General features: G+C 36.2%; 3 protein-coding genes across 3 annotated transcripts; 2 read left to right on the top strand and 1 right to left on the bottom strand.

Moving 5' to 3' along the window:
- LOC107627166 lies at window positions 1,033-2,720 on the top strand. The gene is made up of 3 exons (XM_016330020.1): window positions 1,033-1,181; window positions 1,391-1,986; window positions 2,083-2,720. Exons 1-3 carry the CDS (start codon window positions 1,033-1,035, stop codon window positions 2,718-2,720), a joined length of 1,383 nt encoding a protein of 460 aa, XP_016185506.1.
- Window positions 13,487-15,819, top strand: LOC107625233 (60S ribosomal protein L4). Its single transcript, XM_016327813.2, has 2 exons — window positions 13,487-14,720; window positions 15,530-15,819. The coding sequence occupies exons 1-2, from the start codon at window positions 13,614-13,616 to the stop codon at window positions 15,641-15,643; spliced, it is 1,221 nt and encodes a 406-aa protein (XP_016183299.1). The 5' UTR covers window positions 13,487-13,613; the 3' UTR covers window positions 15,644-15,819.
- On the bottom strand, window positions 16,556-17,587 carry LOC107627165. Its single transcript, XM_021116905.1, has 2 exons — window positions 17,191-17,587; window positions 16,556-17,010 (listed from the first exon to the last, which is right to left on the bottom strand). The coding sequence occupies exons 1-2, from the start codon at window positions 17,585-17,587 to the stop codon at window positions 16,556-16,558; spliced, it is 852 nt and encodes a 283-aa protein (XP_020972564.1).

Here is a 21,717-nt window from a genome sequence, read left to right as displayed (position 1 = left end):
TTGAAAGTTGTGCTCAAATTTCGTTCATTGAGTTGTACATTGAATTCGAACAATTTGAGGCCGATCGAAATATTTTACGAGAAGACTACAATAGTGACAGTGAGGAAGAGTTCGAAAGCAATTACGAAGTTGTTGGTGAAGACGGAGATATAGATCCAGCCGATGGCAGTGTGGCTCCGAATGTGACACACGTTGCAAATGCACTTGCGAACGAAGAGCCATTTGAGGAGCCATCTTTTATGCGAGTTTTGGATTTGGAAGCCATGCATGCTCCGGAGTTTCCGGACTATATGAGTGCAGGTACTCGTTTAGCACTTGTAAAAGAGGTTATTTAGACAAGTTCAAAATAAAAAGACTTTAAGTGAATTAGTATTTAGGGTCCAGTATTCATTTAGTTAATATGTTAATTAGGCTTTATTAATAAGTATTTGTTAGAGTATTTACGAAGATATTTAGGCGATTGTTACCTATTTTGAGTAATTTAGTTAATTTATATTTATTTAGTTACTTAGTTAATTAGGATTTATTTATTAGTTTAATTATTAATGAGTATTTATTATAGTCTAGATGAAGTTATGTAGGCGGTTAGTATTTATTTTTAGTTATTTAGTTACTTTGTATTTATTTAGCTAATAAGGATTTATTAATGAGCATTTGTTATAGTATTTATTTGTAGTTGTTTAGGTGATTAATAATTATTTTCAGTTATTTGGTTAATTTGTATTTATTTAGTTATTTAGTTAATTAGGGTATTATAACTAATTGTTTATTATAGTATTTATGAAGTTATCTGGAAGATAAGTATTTATTTTTTAGTTATTGAGCATAATTTGTTTTAATGTGTTTGTATTTTTATATAATTGAGATTTAGATAATAACGTAATGTAAACTTTAGCTATATCATTATTGATGATGTGAGTGATGATTTAATATTTAATTTTGGTCATTAAACAATCATGTATTAAATACTTATGGTATGGCTGCCTTCCTGGTAGAAGTTCCTTTTGTCGCAGATGGTGAGTTCACCGTGGGATGGAATTCAGTTCCAGGGAAGCTGTTATTAAGGCGATGAAGGAGTATACCCTCCGAAGATCTGTAGACTGCCGTGTGTATAAGTCGGAGCCGTTGACATTTATGCGAAGTGTACACAGTACGGGTCAGGGTGTGATTGGCTTATTAGAGTTAGCATGATCAGCAGAAAGTACTGTTGGGTTATTAGGAGGTACAACGGTAGTCACACTTGTACCAGAGCAACCATTTCTCAGGATCATTCGAAGCTGGATTCAAATACGATTGCCAAAGCCATAAAGCCATTGGTTGAGGCTGACCCCTCTTTAAAGGTAAAATTAGTTATTGCAGAAGTATAGTCGAAGTTCAACTACACCGTCAGCTATCGAAAAGCATGGTTGGCAAAGCAGAAGTCCGTTGAGAAGATATTTGGAGGTTGGGAAGCATCCTACGAAGCGTTGCCTATATGGTTCGAGGCCATGTGTCATAAGGAACCATCAGCTGTTGTACATTGTGAGACTATGCCTGCATATCAAGGGGATGATTTGGTAACTGATATCCAGGTATTGCATCGAGTCTTTTGGAGCTATTACCTATGCATTAGAGCATTCAGACACTGTAAGCCAGTTGTCCAGGTGGACGAGACTCACTTGTACGAAAAGTACAAGGGTTGCTTGTTAGTGGCCGTTTCGCAGGATGGTAACAATAATATCGTCCCGATTGCATTTGCTATTGTCGAGGGAGAGACCTCTGATGCTTGGCACTTCTTCCTTAGTAACCTGCGTCAACATGTTGTGACTCGAAATGATGTGGGGCTTATATCGGACCGACATGAGTCCATAAATGTAGATGTGGAACGTAGTCACGGAGCTTGGTCACCTCCTAGAGCTTTCCACATGTTTTACATCAGGCATATAGAATCGAACTTTCTGAGAAAATTCAAGGCACCCTATCTGCAAAAGCTAGTCGTCAATATAGGTAACATTGATTCCTTCAAAGTTTGTTATTAATGAAACTGCGAACATTCTATACGTCCTGAAACTTATTTGTTGTTTGGTACCTGATATTGTTTAGGATATTCGCGGACGGTTCGTGAGTATGAAGTGCGTTACCAGCGTTTACGAGAGCGGGGCGAGGCGTACACTAACTGGTTAAACCGTATTCCCCGTGAACAGTATGCGTTGGCCTTTGACGGTGGCTACCGATGGGGTCACATGACGACTAATCTAATGGAATGCATCAACTCAGTCTTGAAGGGTGCACGCAATCTCCCCATCACTGCACTTGTGAAAGCAACGTTCTACAGACTTAATGAGTTGTACACACGGAAAAGAGCAAAAGCAGAGGCGAGGATTAATGCAGGCCATGTTTTTACGGAGCATGTGACCTCCAAAATTCATGCAAATCAACTTGCATCAGGAAACATTCAGGTTAATTATTTTGACAGGCAGAATGAGGTATTTGAAGTGTGTGAGATGCCAAGTGGAGTGGAGTATACTATTGACCTCCGTCGTCAGAGATGTGACTGTGGTGAGTTCCAGGTGGATCGGATTCCTTGTCGGCATGTGTTTGCATGTTGTGCAAATCAACGACTAGATTGGCAGGTGTATGTGCATGACGTTTATAAGATGGACCAAGTCAGATGCGTTTATCGGGCTAGGTTTAGGCCATTAGGGAATCCTACTACGTGGCCTTCTTACAATGGTCCCTGATTCGTACCGAACCCGTACCTGAGACACGTTTCCAAAGGTCGGCCCAGGATGACGCGCTTCTTGAATGAGATGGACACACGTATGTTACGCCGTCCGAGGCGATGTAGGCAACATGGAGTTGAGGGACACAGTCGTAGTAGATGCCGTCAGGGAGGTCCTCCAGGTACCGACTATAATGCCCAGTAGATGTATATGATATTTGAAGCATTGTAACCTATGTCAATGCCTTGTATGATAAATGAATCATTGCTACCTGTGTCATTGTACTTTATGGTAATTGAACCATCGTAACCTGTGTTAGTGTACTTTATGATGTATGAACCGGTGTAATGCCAGTCACTGGAAGGCCTTCGGTCGAAAGACCAAAGATCATAGTCACATCTTCCAGTGACACGGCACATTCACCAATTGGAAGGTGGAATGTATGTGTGTCTGGGTGCCACCTTTCCACTAAAGCATTTACCAGTGCTTTCTGGCATTGAACTACTCCAATCTAACTAACATGGTAAAACCCAGTTGATCGTAAATGCTCCTCCACTCTCTCATCGTACCGATTCGGAGGGACAGGGTGATCACATGTTATCATCCGTGAGGCCTACAAAAGCATAGCAAAAGCACGATTCAAATTACACAACTATCATACATATTTTAAAAAGCTAATTAAAAAATATAATTATATTGAATCCGATTTACTAAGTAATAACATTTTCATCTCTAATTTTAATTAATGTACATAGAGCCTATATCTAAGTTGTTGCAGATAATAATTACTAATACATAGTTTCACTTTCTATGTAACTAATAATGTTCTAATGTAATAATAATAAAACCTCAACTAAAATAACATACTTCTATACATTAAAAGGCTAACGGGAAACAACTTATTACTACCAAAACCGCAAATAAATTATACTTTACAAATCCTAATTTACTATTTGAAATTATCAACATTGTTCCAGAAAAATATACACCAAAAGTATCCTAAAATTATAATTTTTATAATTAATTATAACAGTTACTTAATTAATTATTAAATCTAAAACTATTATAAAAATTATAAACAAATCATTTTTAATACTAATCTATTATATTGGATAAACGTCTAAACAACAATTACTTATTTTTAAACACACATGTTGCTAACCATTATTTAAACATATAACCATAAATTCTTAAAATTAAGCATAACAGTTAACTTCTTAACTCTAATTACAAAAATTATTACAAAAATTTATAAACAAGAATTAATTATATTTAGACCCACTTATCTAACTATTATTTAAACATATATTCCTAAATTTCTACAAATAACCATCACTTCTAAAATTATTCCAAAATTTTTTAAAAACTATTTTTTTTTATAATTTATTATATTACAAATTACTCTGAACAAGATGGAACTACTACACTTACATACATACACCTTATTTATTTAAATATTTATTTTTAAATTTCTATCAATAAATCTATACACTAATTCATATATATGTTCTTCAGATAAACTCCTAATAACAACCATAAACTACTACACTTACACCTTATTTATTTAAATATTTATTTTTAAATTTCTATCAATAAATCTATACACTAATTCATATATATGTTCTTTAGATCAACTCCTAACAACCATAAATATCCTAACAACTAACCATAAATATAACTAAATTTAAAAATAAAAAATAAAAAATCTGCAAAAAATAAATAAGATTTAAAAAAAAACTTACAAAATCAGAGTAGCTCAAATATTTTACAATGTAGAGTTCCGGACGATCAACATTTCTAGGTTTTGATTTTTTTGACATTTTAGCTTTTTTTCCTCACACAGCAGAAGCCCAGAACGTTGAGGGAGGAAGAAGATGGAGTTGTGTGTGTTGGGTGGGGAAGGAAAGGAAAGTGAACTCGGTTGGTACGCATGTAACACTTGGTTTGGTTGTGTTAAAGGGGCACCGTTTGTGGGGAGCAAGCATTCAGCGACGCGTGGCTTGGCTATACACAACTCGGATGGTCCGCGTTTGGACATGGAAATCGGAGGGTCCGAGTTCCCCTCTCCTACTCGCACGGTCCGATTTCTTTCTCCACTGACACCACAGAAAAGTAAAGCTCCCCCCTCCTCCATAACTGAGTTCAACTCGTATTTGCCCTCCATATAGAAATTAAAAAGCGTCGCAACAGACTTGGTCTATTTTTGAAGGCAGTGATCAATCCAAAAAAATTTGATAGTGGAGACAAAATTTATATAACATGATAATAATTTTTATAATAAAAATAATATATATATATATATATATATATATATATATAAAATTAAATATTAATTTTTTTATTAACCATTATGTATTTGTGTATAAATACATTATTGTTTAACTTATTTTTAATGTATATTTTGTATTTTAATATATATTTTATATGAGTAGTTATTTTTTATGTACATATAGCATGATTATTGTTATGATTATATTTTATTATTGTAAAATACGGTTAGCCTTCAAAATATCTAATATACCAATTAAAATACTAAAATAGTAATTTAAATAATAATATATAATTTAGAATTCTATTGTTTTAGGTTTTATATTTTTAAAAAATTAAGTAAATTTTTTTAACATTACCATCAAAATTTCTCTCTTTCTATATATATTACTAAAAAATTATTTAGAAATTCACTTTCCAACACAATTAGAAGCAGACTCTTATTGATATTTATAGTTAGAAAAGTTATTTTAATTAATGCAATTGTTACGCAAAAATTAAAGCTAATTTCAAAGGAAGATAAATAATACTTTTTTGAATTGGTTTCTAAAAAATAACACTAATTTTGTTTAAATATGAGAATTGTTTATTCTAACGAATATCTAATATGATATCCTTAAATTGACGGTTAAGTACCAAAAGCTGAGTAAAAAATTATTGTGGGGTCAAATTTAATAATCTAATTGGGGCAAATAAATATTATTATCATATACTACTAAAAAAATTTCAAATTGAAGTAGGGGCACTTGCCCCCACAATGCTACACTTCAAACCGTCCCTGCTTGTAGGCGCCACAGCTGATTCAGCCATTTTCGCAAGCATTGCACCTAAATTGGCCACTTTGCAGGTGCCACAGTAGATATCACCAATTCGCAACGCCACCACAGAGTCTCCCACTTCATTGACACCACTCACGGATTGGACTTGCGGCTCCAATTTGCATGTGTCAGAACGCAGTTCCAAAGACTGACACGCCTGGCTCCAATTCATTAGTGGTGCATCTGAAATGGTGACAAAATCTATTTTACAGGAACTTTGTGTGAATTGGCTATGCATACTTTGACAACACTTTTACATGGTGTGTATTTAGGGAATTAAAATATTTTTATATTTATATAAATAAAAAAGCCAAGTTTTGAGTATTTATTTTCATTTTGTTTGTTTTCGTATGAGAAATCAGTTGGCTCAAAAATACGAAGATTAACAGCAAAAAAAGCCAACAAAAAGAGTAATTACCCAAATCAATCTCTAAGGATTTTAAAAGCGGACATTTTAGTCCCCAAAGAAAATTAATACACATCAATCCCTAGTATTTGTCTTTATCAGCCGAATCAGTCCCTATTCCAGTTTCTGGCATGACTCACTAATGGAGACTGCTGAGTTGGCACGTCGCACATGTGCCAGTTAAGTGTCCACGTGTACAAGAAGGAAAAATTAGTCCCTGAGCAATAGTGGAACATATTGTCGTTATGGTGTCCTCTCCCAAACATTGCGTTGCAAATTATAGTTCAAATTCTTCATCCTTGAAGATGAGTTTGTAAACCCTAGTTCATCATAAGCTCTATTGTAAACCTTAGTTCAACTACAACAGCGACCAGAAAAGGAAGTCTTCTTCATCGAATCGCCAAGGAGAAAGACGCGGTGGATCTAGTTGTAGTGGTCTCAGAACAATTACTTATAATCAAGAAAACCACTATCTTATAACCCTAAACTACTCTATTGTGATAATTTTCCTAAAAGAAACAAACAAAAAATGTTCATCGGCATCTTTAGTAACTATCAAGGAACATACATACAAAACCAAAGAGCCTTTGTAAATTTTGCATTGTGCTCTATATTGCAACACACATTGCAAAATAACATACACTTCAATGCCTCGTGATTTTGAGAGAGTGGGGGTGATAAGAATCTATTCAGAGCACGAAACCACAATGCAGATGAAACTGCCACGCGGAGAGAGCATGAGGGTGCGCGGATGCCACGTGAAGTTGTGGAGGAAGGGAAAGGGCGGTCGTTAGGGATCTACCGAGGACATAGAAGTGGTGGCCGACAGAGACTGCAGCGAAATTGCAGAGACTATAGACTTAAGGGTTGCAGGTCATGGGTGGAAGAGGACACCATGCGTGGTTCTTTGGGTCAAAGAGAAAGCAGGAAGCGATGGATAAGTCCTATGAGAAGATGCAAATGAGGTAGTTGCGGCGGCGGTAGAAGAAGAAGGCCTTCGAGGAGAGGATGCAGTTCCATGAAGATTGAAGAAATGTGATTTTTATTCTCCCACTTTAATGTTATCTTTTGCTCCACACCCAAAACAACGTCGTGTTGCTGATAAGGATGAGACCAATTTGTCCATGAGGGACACTTGTGCACGTTACCAAACACGTTGGATACTAAATGTGCTACATCGGAATTTTTTGACAATCTCAAACAAAGAAATCATGTAAGGGACTTATTTGACCGACGGAGACAAAAACTGAGTATTAATATGTGTATTAATTTTTTTGAGAATTAAAACATCCGCTCTTAAAATATTGAAAATAGATTTGGATAATTATTTAACAAAAAATAATCCTAAATAATTACCGCAAGGGACCCAAAAGACGCTTTTTATTTTGTATATGGAAGCCAGGGTGGTGTTAAACCCGGTTATGGGAAGGAGGGGGGCTGCACATTGGTGTGGTGTCAGGACATGAGAAAATCGGACCGTGCGACATCCAGTTCGCAACGCGGACCGTGCGACATCCACCTCGCAACACGGATGGTCCGTTTTGTGGCTCTCTGGACACGCGTCACGCAAGGCTGCCTCCCCAAACGGTGCCTAATATACCAACATAGTGCATGCAGTAGGGACTCTCACCATCCGATAACTCACTTTCAGCATTCACTCTCAAGCTCAAAACTCCATTCTTCTTCTTCATTCCTCTGTTGGTGGTGGGGTGTGCATGGTGGGAAAAAAAAAAGGAAAATGCCAAAGAAATATAAAATTAAAGATCTTGATCGCCTTGAGCTTCATATTAGACATTATCTCAGTCATTCTGATTATGTAAGTTTGTTTAAAATTTTTTTAATTTTTATAATTATAAATATTATTATTAGGAAGTGAATATTAATATTTAGAAAATAAATTATAAAATGTAAACCGGATTATTATTAATTTTTTTATACAACGTTTTTTTTTAAATATTTTCTAAATTTTTAGTTATAATTTTTAGGAAATTAAATATTATTGTGGTTGTCAGTAATTGAATGTAGGAATAAAAACTGAATGGTAAGTATTAATTTTTAAAAGTACGTTAGTTTATTTTTGTTAATTATAATTATCATTGTTAGGAAGTTAATTATTATTGTTATTAGAAAATGAATTTAGGAAGATAATGAGAATGATTATTAGTATTTTTTAAAATTTAGACAGTATCCATTGGATACTTACATGTACTGGTACCGATCAAAATTTGGGGACTGCTTGAACTTGTCGAATCTTGTTGTTCAAGAGAATGATGAGGGTAATCAGGATATGGATGAGGGTAATGAGGATATAGATCAGGGTAATGAGGATATGGATGAGGGTAGTTAGGATGCGGATGATGACAACGAGGAACAGGAGCCACAGTCGCCGCCACCACAACCTCCAAATCTGCTTCCACAAGAACAACCTCAGTCCTCAAGCCAGTACGTACCTCAGACACAGTTCACCCCGTCATTTCCAATGCATCAACAATATTTGGGTATATCACAATTTGAAACAGGAGAAGGAGGTTCTTTTAGCCAATTGCTTGGGTTCATGGCTGCAGATGCAGGACAGTCACAATATGGCAATCAGCCTAATTTCATGGCACGTAGGTATTCGTTGGATGCGAGGCTACCGTGCCATACCTCATCGGTTGCTTCTGGAGGGTTCGTGTCTGTTGACTCTAGTAGAAGTGAAGGTGGACGCACAGTTCTTAATAGTCAAAATCCTAACCGTGTTTCCATGGGACCTCTTGAGGAAGATGCTAACACACTCGAGGAGGAGGCCAATGCGTATCTAGTAGATGAACCAGATGACGAGGATGATGATGAGGAGGATGAGATAGAGGAGTTCGATGAGGATGAGGAATCCCGTAATGATGGTATTATGTTGTGTATTTTTGCTTTACATGTTCGATTAGTTATTCATTTTGTGTTCATAAATGGTATCTCCATGTGATTTGAGTAAATGATATGTGGTATCTCTGTTGTGGTGTTTACCTAATGTGCTATATTTAATTGTTTTTATTAAATTGTATGCAGGTCAGGCACACACTCCGGATGACAAAGTCAAAGGTTACAATCTGAGGATTGATCCGTCACGTCGTAGCGCTAATCACTACATTCCATCTGTGTTCAAAAAGGCCACCAAAAAATGTAAGAACTTTGTGAAGGATGTAAAGTGGACAATGAGAAAGTAGTTGTGGTGTAATAAACTTATTTATGTATTAATGGTGTAGACTATGTTTAGAGTACTTTATATGGGTCGGACATCATGTATTAATGACCTGGACTATGGTAACATTGCTTTGTATATTCATAGTATTTATATATTAACGAACTTATTTATGTATTAATGATCTGGACTATGTATTAATGTTTCAAAAATCTTAATATATTACTACGAATATCGTATCAAATTAACTAATTTGGACAATTGAGGATCATATTATATAATACTACAGATAGAGAATAATACTATCTTGTCATAGTTTATAACGCTACATAGACCAGATCATGTTAACTCAGTATGAGAAGTCATGTCAGATTATACAATGTTACATATATCATAATTTGTTAACTCAACTGAACAACTCATGCCATACTATATAATGCTACATATAAAATATCATCTTAGAATGTGAACCTACTGAGCATCTCTGCCAGCATTTGCACCACCTGACTGACGGCATCTGCTACGACTGTGTCCCTCAGCTCCACATAGCCTACATCGCCTAGGTCGACGTAACATTCGCGTGTCCATCTCATTCAAGAAGCGCGTCATTCTGGGGCGACCTTTCGTCACGCGTCTCAGGAATGGATTCGGCATGAACCGAGGTCCGTTGTAAGCAGGCCATGTAGTAGGATTACCTAGTGGCCTAAACCTTGCTCGGTACACCCGCCGAACTTGGTCCATCTTATACACATCATGCACATACACTTGCCAATCCAGTCGCTGGTTGGCACAACATGCGAACACATGTCGACAGGGGATCCGATCCACCTGGAACTTACCACAGTCACATCGAAGGCCACGTAGGTCGACTGGAAACTCCAGTCCACTTGGCATCTCACGCACCTCAAAGACCTCATTCTGCCGGTCAAAACAACTAACCTGTATGTTTCCGGATGCAAGTTGGTTTGCATGCAACTTCGTGGTCACGACATCAGAAAACACATGCCCAGCATTAATCCGGGCTTCCGCCTCTGCTCTTTTTCGGGTGAACAACTCGTTAAGCCTGTAGAATTTGTCTTCACAAGGGCAGTAACGGGGAGATTGCGTGCACCCTTCAATACTGAATTGATACATTCTACTAGATTCGTCGTCATATGCCCTCATCGATATCCACCATCAAAAGCCAACGCGTACTGTTCGTGGGGGATTCGGTTTAACCAGTTAGTGTAGGCCTCGCCCCGTTCTCGTAAACGCTGGTAGCATACTTCATACTCCCGCACCGTCCTCGAATATCCTGTAGAATAAAAAGAAACAAACGAAAAAAAAGAGGTAAACACACTTAATGAAGGTAACTCCATTAGTAAATTAATTAGCTTTACTGAGCGTTACCTATATTGACGACCAGTTTCTGCAAGTACGGCGCCTTGAATTTTCTCAGAAAATTCGACTCTATATACCTGATGCAAAATATATGAAAAGCTCTAGGAGGTGACCAAGCACCGTTACTCCTTTCCACAGCTGCATTTATGGATTCGTGACGGTCGGATATCAGTCCCACACCATCCCGAGTGACAACATGCTGATGAAGGTTACTAAGGAAAAAGTGCCACGCATCAGAAGTCTTTCCCTCCACAATAGCAAACGCAATTGGGACGATATTGTTGTTGCCATCCTGTGAAACTGCCACTAGTAGACAACCTTTGTACTTTCCATACAAGTGAGTCTCATCTACCTGGACAACTGGCTTACAATGTCTGAATGCTCTAATGCAGGGGTAATAACTCCAAAAGACCCGATGCAATACCCGAATATCAGTCACCAGGTCATCGCCTTGATATGCAGGCATAGTCTCAAAATGAACAACAGCTGACAGCTCCTTATGACACATGGCCTCAAACCATATAGGCAAGGCTTCGTATGATACTTCCCAGCCTCCAAATATTTTTTCTACTGCCTTTTACTTAGCCAACCATGCTTTCCGATAACTAATGGTGTAGTTGAACTTCGATTGCACTTCTGCTATAACCGATTTTTACCTTTAGGGCGGGGTCAGCCTCAACCAACGGCTTTATTGCTTCTGCAATTGTGGTCGAATCCAGCTTTGAATGATCCTGAGAAATTGTGGCTCTGGTATATGTGTGACTGCTATTATACCTCCTTATAACCCAACAATACTTCTGGCTGATCATGCTAACTCGGATAAGCTAATCACACCCTGACCCATACTGTATACACTTCGCATAAAATGTCAACGGCTCAGACTCATACACCCGGTAGTCTACACTTCTTCATATGGTATACTCTTTTATTGCCTTAATAACAGCTTCCCTGAAACTGAATTCCATCCCAACGACAAATTCACCATCTGCGACAAAAAGAATTTCTGCCACAAGGACAGCCATACAAAAAATATTTAATACACAAATATTTAAACATCGAAAATAAAGATAAATCAATTTTTACTGCATCAATTATGATATAAATCCAAACTATTTATATTTGACTAATTTACTTATTTACTAACAAATGCGTATTTATTTTCAAGTAATTTACTAACAGATATTAATTTATATTTAACTAATTCACTAGTTTACTATTTTACTAATAAATTCTAATTTATATTAATCTAATTTACTAATTTACTAATAGATACTAATTTATAATTAATTAACTTGCTAAATTAACTCATAAATACTAACTGATATTTAACTAATTTACTAATTTATATATAAATTCTAATTTATATTCAACTAATTCAGTTACTCCTTAAAAATTTTACTTTCTCAAACTTAAATACACAAACAGGTAAACAAAAATAAATACTAATCGAGTATATTTTCACACTTCACTTAGCTAGTTAGTCCAACTATCAAGATAAATTATTAAAAAATTCTAATCCATTTTATAAATACGGAGAATTACGTACCCGCACTGATATAATCCGGAAACTCCGGAACATGCATGGCTTCCAAATCCAAAACTCGCATGAATGATGGCTCCTCAAACGGCACTTCGTTTGCTAGTGTATTTGCCACATCTGACACATCCAGAGCCATAGGTCCGTCACCTTGATCTTCATCTCCATCTGGACCAACAACTTCGTAGTTGCTTTCGAACTCTTCTTCACTTTCACTATTGTAATCTTCCTGTAGAATATTCCGGTCGGCCTCAGATTGCTCAAACTCAACATACAACTCGATGAACGCGAGTTGACTCCGATTTTCAATATACATTGAAAACATCTCTTGCATGCTCGCTTTGTCCGTTACATATTTGGTTTGAAATTGGACGAATCCACCAAACACTTGTATAGGATATCTATATAGAATACAGGCTATTCTTCTTGCCCTCTCAGAATGAATCTTTTTACATATCACACATTTGAGCTCTTCAAATGAGATTGTGAAAGGAATCACAACATCTAACGAATTTTCACAAACAAATGTTACTCCTTCAGATGTTTGTAATAAAATCTGACCAAAATAATACACCTTCAATAAAACTCTGTCACTCATTACTCTTATTCACATAAACAAGATAAAAAACTTGAAAACTAAATTTTTAGCTATCATGCCAAGTAAGGAAGAAACAGAGAAACAAAAAATCAGAAGAAAGAATCGTTGAAGAAGGAGAAGAAAATGCGAGTAGGTCCTCACCACCATTCAGATACTTTTATTTAAAGTCAACAACAAATCGGACCCTACGATTAGATTTACTTCATTCAAAAAAATTATAGAATAATAAAATCGCACCCTCCGATTTCATAAACCGAATTCATAAAAAAACTACACCCTACTAGCAATTCGGAGGGTCCGATTAGCACCTTCAGAAAATACAAAATTCCATCCTCTCCAAATCGGACCCACCGATTTGTTTAGCCAAATTTAAAACTCAAACAAGTCGCACGGTCTGAGTTCATGGGCCTGACACTAAGAAAAAAACCTGTCCCACGGAATGGTATGAAACCCCATAATTCTATGTCCGGAAAAGACACGCACAACCCTTCCATATAAAAAAAAATTGAACCCCCAAAAGAGACGCGGCCCAAACCATCAAACCAAACCTAAAACACCAACAGTGCAAAACACAATCGCACACATAGACACAGGAAAAGAAAATGAGATGTCCTTTTTGCAGAGACACACTATAAATTCATTCTTAACTAAATTCTCTCACTCTCACCCTAAAGAAAAACCCTAATTCACTTCCCCCCACCCTACTCTTTCTCCCCCATTTCCCTAACCATGGCCGCAGCAGCAGCTAGACCCCTTGTCACCGTCCAACCCTTGGATGGCGACATGGCCACCGATGCCCAACCAACTGTCCCACTTCCCGATGTCATGAAGGCCGCCATTCGCCCTGACATCGTCACATTCGTCCACGACAACATTTCCAAGAACTCCCGCCAGCCCTACGCCGTCTCCCGCCGCGCCGGCCACCAGACCTCCGCCGAGTCCTGGGGAACCGGGCGTGCTGTCTCCCGTATTCCCCGTGTTCCCGGCGGCGGAACTCACCGCGCTGGCCAGGGAGCTTTCGGAAACATGTGCCGCGGCGGGCGCATGTTTGCCCCTACCAAGATCTGGCGCCGCTGGCACCGCAAGATCAACGTCAACCAGAAGCGGTACGCCGTCGTTTCCGCCATCGCTGCCTCTGCCATTCCCTCACTAGTCGTCGCACGCGGCCACCGCATTGACACCGTGCCGGAGCTCCCTCTCGTCGTCTCAGATGCCGCGGAAGCCGTTGAAAAGACAAAGGAAGCGATCAACGTCTTGAAATCCATCGGAGCTTATTCCGACGCTGAGAAGGCAAAGGACAGCCACGCAATTCGCCCTGGGAAGGGGAAAATGCGTAACCGCCGATACATTTCAAGAAAGGGACCTCTGATTGTGTACGGAACCGAAGGAGCTAAGGCTGTTAAGGCGTTCCGGAACATTCCTGGCGTCGAAGTTGTGAACGTTGAGAGACTGAATTTATTGAAATTGGCGCCTGGTGGACACCTTGGCAGGTTTGTGATATGGACTAAGTCGGCATTCGAGAAGCTTGATTCGATTTATGGTTCGTTTGAGAAGCCGTCTGAGAAGAAGAAGGGGTACTTGCTTCCTAGGGCGAAGATGGTGAATGCAGATTTGGCTAGGATTATTAACTCTGATGAGGTGCAGAGTGTTGTAAGGCCGATCAAGAAGGAGGTTAAGAGGGCTACATTGAAGAAGAACCCTCTGAAGAACCTGAATGTCATGTTGAGGTTGAACCCTTATGCTAAGGCTGCTAAGAGGATGGCACTTCTTGCAGAGGCGCAACGCGTTAAGGCCAAGAAGGAGAAGCTTGACCAGAAGAGGAAGACTGTTTCCAAGGTATGTGAATTTCAACTATGCAGCACTTGTCATTTTTATGAATTTAGTATGTAGCATTGTGTGATATTGTGATAGTGTGGATTTGGTTTGAAAATGGTGTGTATATTGTTATATTTTGAGATTATGCATTTTGTGATATATCTAGTTGTTTTGCAGTGCTTTAGGGTTCCAATTTCTTTTAAAAAAAATTATTATTGATTGTAGATTCGTGTAGAATATGGGTTTATTGTGGTTTCAGATTTGCTATATTGATTCTGTGATTCGGTGTGGCTTGGACTAACAGCTATAAATTGTTATTTCTGTTGTTGATTTAATTGTATTAATGTTCGTGCTGATCATATTCTTTTTAGAGCTTTTCTGGCTGCAATTTACTGGTCGAACGTGATTTTTATGTTCTTTATGGCGGGTGCATCTTAGTTTGTGCGGGGGATTGTGAATAATGTTCCATGGTTTCGTCAAATAGCTTAAATTATGTGCTTAAATTATGTGCATGTGTTGTAAATGGTAATTGTTAGTTGATTCAAATTGTTCTTTGATAATTGCAATGTGCTTGTGTTTTTACTCAGCTACATATGTATTTGTGTTAGATGAGAACAATGATGAATCTTAGGCCATAGAATACCAAATCAAATCAGCATGAATTTAAATATAACTATGGCATTCAAGTTCTCCTATTTGTGGCAACATGAATTTCTTTTGTATAATGTCTCTTTGGTAATTGAATGCCTTTGCTCATGTTGTTGGTTGATAGATTGCCTTAAACTTTGGTAATTGTTTAATTGCATCTTTTTTGTGTCTGTGATTGTTAGGAGGAAGCTTCTGCCATCAGGGCCGCTGGAAAGGCATGGTATCAAACTATGGTTTCAGATTCTGATTACACTGAGTTTGATAACTTCTCTAAGTGGTTGGGTGTTTCACAGTGAGGTTTACCGAGAGTTACTTAGTTTCTTGTCTAGATATTTTGTTCTTGTACTCTGTTATGATAAAAAAGATTTTTGGTTTTTATTTTTGCGGGTTATTTATATCATAATCTTATGCAAAGACAAGATCGAAATTTTTTTTGAAGTATTGCAGTCCAAACTCTGGCATCTTCAGTGGCATGTTTATCCTTGTTTGCTATACGCGTTTGTTAACTAGTTTGTTTGGTTAAATTTTTGCTACCAAAGGGAATGAGAGTTCCCATAACTGAAAAAGTTGTTTCTAACATTCGGTCAAGTGTTTCGAGAAGTTGAACTGTTTTCCTAATACAAAAGATTTACAAAGGTCAATGTGCCAAGTCAAAACTTGTAAGATAGTTTCTTTTGTTTGTAGTTAATGTGTTTCTCGAATTACCTTTGGAATTGTCTGCATCAAGGATGGTGTGCTATTGTAGATTTATGGAATTTGAATTTATCGGTTGATTAGATTTGAAGATCCTCTGTCCAAATACCTCAATTATTTCTGATGCAATAGTACGCCTGCTTAAATTCGCTTAAATTCTATCTAAGCGTAATTCTCTTTTTTTTCTATTAGGAGAAACTAATTTTAGTCTCTGATGTGGTCTTATTTAATTAATTGATTAAAATACTTAAAAGTAATGTAATTATTTTTTTCAATAATATTATTTAAATTTATAAATTTAAAAATAATTCACTATTAAAAAATATTAATATTAAAAAAATTCATATGTAACAATAATACACAATATATAATTCGGGATTACACTAATTTGTAAAATTATTTAATACAAAGAAAATCATAATTAAGCTCTATACATTGTGAAATTGCCATATGTGTTCAATCAAGTCTTCTTTCAATTGTCTATGCTGCTGCCTATTTTGAAGTTGGACATTTCTTTAGAGAAATTGAAGGTATGGTGCAAAATCTTCCTCTCCCAATTGAGGTTGTGATAAGTCATTTTCGACATCGTCATACTCTAAGCCTTGAGCAAAATTTCCTACATAAGTGTCTCTTTCATCGTCAATAATCATATTATGTAATATAATACAAGCTCTCATTATGTTGGCAAGCTTCTTCTTTTCCCAAAAGCGAGCTGGACCACGTATAATTGCAAAGCGTGCTTGCAACACTTCGAATGCTCGCTCCACATCTTTTCTTTGCCCTTGTTGATATTGTGCAAATAACTTGCGTTTCTCCCCTTGTAGCTTTGAAATTGATTTGACAAATGTGGCCCATTCAGGATAAATATCATCTGCTAAATAGTATCCCATAGTATAATTATTACCATTAATAGTATAATTTACTTTCGGAGCATGGTCATTTAGAATATCATCGAACACTGGAGAACGATCTAACACATTGATATCGTTATTTGAACTAGAAACTCCAAAGAACGCATGCCATATCTAAAGGTCTGAAGATGCTACAACCTCAAGTACTATGGTTGCAACCCCACGATAACCACTCATGTACATACATTTCCACGCCTTTGGACAATTTTTTTATTGCCAATGCATGCAGTCAATGTTACCCAACATGCCAGGAAAGCCACAACCCTCCGCCATTTGTAGCAGGCGTCGTACATCAATTGGATTTGTTTTTCGTAAGTATTCATCCTCGAACATCGAAATGACACCTTCAACAAATTTTTCCAAGCATTCAATTGTAGTGCTCTCGTCTATGCGCACATAATCATCAACAGCATCAGCTGCTACGCCATATGCTAACATCCATATCGCAGTGGTGCATTTTTGGAGTGGTGACAAGCCTCTTCTTCTAGTTGCATTAACCCTCTGTTGGAAATACGGATAGACGTTTGAGAGAGCGTCTACTATCCATCGAAAAATGTCAGCATTATACACCGGTTCATCTGCAAAGTAATCTTGGAAAAGGCGATCATGTCCTCTTCTCGATCTCCGTTGATCCATCTACGAGAAGTTGGGATAGAGCATCTATCGATATCTTCTTCTGAATCTTCGAATAAACACTCATCGATCCAATTATCTATGAGTGTGTTATCTTGTCGTCTTCTTTTGCCATACAAAACCTCATTAAACATATCATCAAAATTTCTAACCATATCTTGAAATGTAATTTTTAGTACTCTTTCGAGGTGAGAAACAAGAGTTGAAATGGAGTTGCAGAGTCATTGATAGTTGATATTTATAAGTGTGTCTGCAGCAAGTACCTACTTCTCAATGGCTAGTTTTACAACGGCTACTTAACGGATAGTTTTGCAACGGCTACTTAACGTTCACTTTTATGAACAATAACGACACAATAATATTGACTAATTTGAAAAGTTACATCAGAAATGAATAAAACAAACTACATCACATACTAGTAATACGCAATAAAAATAAGAACATACTACGTAACTCTACGAATACAAGGAACTATTAAGTAAACCACTTCGCGATTATTTTCTCACATGCAATCTCATGAAGAGCTCGTCGTTTTTCACTCATTGTAGACGTGTCATCATTAAGTATTTGCATATCCATTTCCCTTTCCCTTTCCTTAGCCATCCTTTCCATTTCCCTTTCTTTTGCATTTATCTCCATTTCTTTAATATACCTCTGAGTTTATAATTCTTGTTCTTTCATTTTCGCTTGAATTTGTAACTCCTTCTCCTTCATTGCCATAATCTTTGTTCTATGTGCCCTCTCCTCCTCTCTTTCTTTTTCCCTATCCATTAGTTCTTTTTCTCTAACATTCTTAATATCTTCCATGAGAGATAATTTTTTAACAATTGATGATTTCTTTTCGCTAAGATCTTCAGACATTTGTGCTTTTCTCTTACCTTTTTGCTTGCTCTTCTTTGATCCTTGTGGGCAAACGGGAGAGTCCACACCGGGTTCATCTGCCAACAGTGTATATGGGTTTGATGAGGATGAGTATGCTCCAGTTGCACTAACCTTGGTTCTCTTTGAGCCTCCACTCTATGTAGGTAGTTGGCTTCTCCATTTTTGCTCCAAACGAAGCATGTTCCAATGCCTCTCAAAAGTGAATTTTTGACCATAATTCGTGGAATAAAGTTTATAGGCCAACTCCTTTATATCATCAGCGTTCGAACCACTCCTTATGTTTCGACTAGCTTGATCGTAGCAACCAGCAAATTATGCAACAGCCTTGTTGATCTTATACCATCGTTTCTTACATGAAACTACCCCCTTGTCATGTTGGAGCAAAATTCTACACAGTACCTGTGAATTCGACTCCAAAATGTTTTCCCCTTTTGATCGGTACCAATTATAGGGTCAGTTGAAATATTTAACCATGCACTGATCAGCATCTCATCCTCTTTTCAATGCCAGTGTTGAATACTATCTTGCCTCCAATCTTCAATATCATCATCATTGAGGTCGATAACATCTAATCCACGAGGGTTGGCAAAATTTGAATATTGCGAATTTGGACTAGATTGTATCGAAATCTGAGAGGATGGGTTAGAAGAGCCACCAACACTAGATGAATTATGTCTTGATGCACTGAATTGAGTTGAAAACGGCAAAGATGTTGGAGTAACATTTCCGATAAAGAGGTTAAATATGGATGAAAATGGAAAATGTGGTGTTTGTAAATTTTGATTTTGTGGTTGGAATATAGGAAATTGATTATTATAAAGAGCTTGAAAATTAAAATTAGGAAGATTTTTTGGATTTGGATTTTGAAATATATTTGGTAGTGTGAAGTTTTGATTTGGAACTTGAGAGTTTGAGGTTTGAGATTGTTGGGTATTTGGAGTTTGAGAAAAGTTTTGTAAATAATTGAAAAAAGAGTTGAGTTGGTTTGGATCCATTTTTTCGAACAAAACATAATATCAGTAGAACTTTGATTTTGTAAACTTGGAAGAAGTTGAAGATTTAAAGAAAGTGTGAGAATAGAATTGTATGTAAGTGGTATATATAGAGTAATAAGATATTAATTTATTAAGAATAACTGTAACATAGTAACGGCTAATTTCCAACGGCTAATTTTGCAACGGCTAATTTTAATAATGTGGTTAGCATTTTAAATTTTAAAAATAAAAATAACCAACCCAACCAAAAATTATTTTGTTGGTGTAAAAAATTAAATTTATTTTTTAATATAAATAAATTTAATTAATTATAATTTAATATAATAATATAAATAATATTCACATCAGTTTTTGCGTTATAAACGGTAAATAGGAACTCAAAGCATCTCTCTCTTCTCCATTAGGAGGAACTAACTTTAGTCCCTGTTATGGTCCCACTTAATTAATTAATTAATTAAAATACTTGAAATTAATATAATTAATTTTTTTTCAATAATATAATTTAAATTTATTAAATTTAAAAATAATTCACTATTAAAAGATATTAATATTAAATAAATTCATATATAATAATAATACATAATATATAATTCGGGATTACACTAATTTATAATTTTGTGTTTACAATTGCTAATTTTAATAATATCGTTAGCATTTTAAATTTTAAAAATAAAAATAACTAACTCAACTAAGAATTATTTTGTAAGGTGTAAAAATTAAATTTATTTTTTAATGTAAGTAAATTTAATTAATTATAATTTAATATAATAATATAAATAATTTTCAATATTGATGATGACATAAATAATTAATATAAATCATTAATTAAATAGAAATTTAATTATTTAATCTAATTAATTATTATAATTATTAATAAATTAATTATGATTTAATTATTTAATTAATTATTATTTAAATAATTAATATAAATTATTAATTAAATAGAGATATAATTATTTAATATAATTATTTAATTATTTTATATTTTATATAATTATTTATTTTTTTTTGACAAGTTATTATTGGTTAATATGAGTCCCTCTGAATGGGGATTCTCTCTTCTTAAACTATGTGCAGGGACTCCATCTCTCTATGCTCCAACAGTAGGTTCCTCCATATGTCAGAAAAAGTTGAATGAGAACCCAGCCGTTGGAGGTGCTCTAAAACGCTACATGTTTAAATTTAGAGTAAAGTGATAATTAGATTTTTAAGGATTTTGATTTCGGATTAATTAGTCCTTGAAGAAAAAAAATACCAATTAGATCCTTCATAATAGCAAATGGTAGACATGTATATCTTTCATCCACAAATAATGTGAAACGAAATGAAGTTGTCTATGTATTTTGTTATCTACAATGGTGGATATTATATTGTTGTTACATGAATATCGAAATGATGTAGTTTTGGACTGGAAAATATTATTATCTTGAGTTTCTATCTGACCTTTATCAACTACTTTTTATTTATTACGAATCCTACTAAAACAGATGAAGTTTTGTTCCAAAAGTTGTTATCTACATGATGATCTCATAATAGACACGACATAGTAATTAATGGTACATATAAGCACCACCACTAAGTTTTATGTGACAAACTGATAGAAGGATATAACGTATCCATCGTTTGCCATCCTAGAAGGCCAAATTGGTATTTTTTTTCTTCAAGGACTAATTAGTCTGAGGTCAAATTCTTTAGGTACATGTAGGAGATAATACTCAAATTGACTCTTGAAATGAGAAAGTATAGGAAGTCAACTATACCATTAGCTAACTTGAACAACTTTTAAAAAAATAGGATTTTAAATTTTTTAAAAATAGGATTATAAATAATTAGGATTAATGCTACAAAATTAGGATTATCGTAATGTAACTTTCCATTGAATATCATCGCATAACCGCTTCGTAACATGAAGCGCTCTCTCATCGGATCGCCGGTCCCTCAAGCTCAATTGCCTATGGCGCTGCTTCTGTGACCTTCGTCACAACTCCTTTGAGCCATGTCGCGCTGACCTGCATGGAATCCTCATCGCCGCGAGTGGCGCGTTCAGATCCTTGACGTCTTGGTGCGAGTTCCCGCAGTCTGAGATCGCTGCGGAATGCGCTAGACCACGCTACAGTCTTCCCTGCATTAATTCCTCATCACTGCGACGCGCAGCTCTTCGTGCAACGAATCCTGGACGCGATCGGTCCCTCCCTGTTGAGCGCCTCTGGGTGTGCCGCCAATCTTCCTGCCAGCATCGTTGTCGACGCTCCAGGC

This window comes from Arachis ipaensis, chromosome B02 (assembly GCF_000816755.2).
Source record: "Arachis ipaensis cultivar K30076 chromosome B02, Araip1.1, whole genome shotgun sequence".
NCBI lineage: Eukaryota > Viridiplantae > Streptophyta > Magnoliopsida > Fabales > Fabaceae > Arachis > Arachis ipaensis.
Note: the sequence above shows the minus strand (reverse complement) of the source record. Positions and strands in the feature narration are given on the sequence as shown.

What these genes read in the sequence shown, in the direction of transcription:
- LOC107625233 (XM_016327813.2), top strand. Translation starts at nt 13,614, where the DNA reads ATGGCCGCAGCAGCAGCTAGACCCCTTGTCACCGTCCAACCCTTGGAT. An exon ending in AGAGGAAGACTGTTTCCAAG is followed by an intron (nt 14,721 to 15,529) that starts GTATGTGAATTT and finishes TGTGATTGTTAG; the next exon opens with GAGGAAGCTTCTGCCATCAG.
- LOC107627166 (XM_016330020.1), top strand. Translation starts at nt 1,033, where the DNA reads ATGGAATTCAGTTCCAGGGAAGCTGTTATTAAGGCGATGAAGGAGTAT. An exon ending in GGTGTGATTGGCTTATTAGA is followed by an intron (nt 1,182 to 1,390) that starts GTTAGCATGATC and finishes CTACACCGTCAG; the next exon opens with CTATCGAAAAGCATGGTTGG. An exon ending in AAAGCTAGTCGTCAATATAG is followed by an intron (nt 1,987 to 2,082) that starts GTAACATTGATT and finishes GATATTGTTTAG; the next exon opens with GATATTCGCGGACGGTTCGT.
- LOC107627165 (XM_021116905.1), bottom strand. Translation starts at nt 17,587, where the DNA reads ATGGATCAACGGAGATCGAGAAGAGGACATGATCGCCTTTTCCAAGAT. An exon ending in TGGCTTTCCTGGCATGTTGG is followed by an intron (nt 17,011 to 17,190) that starts GTAACATTGACT and finishes TCAATGTGTTAG; the next exon opens with ATCGTTCTCCAGTGTTCGAT.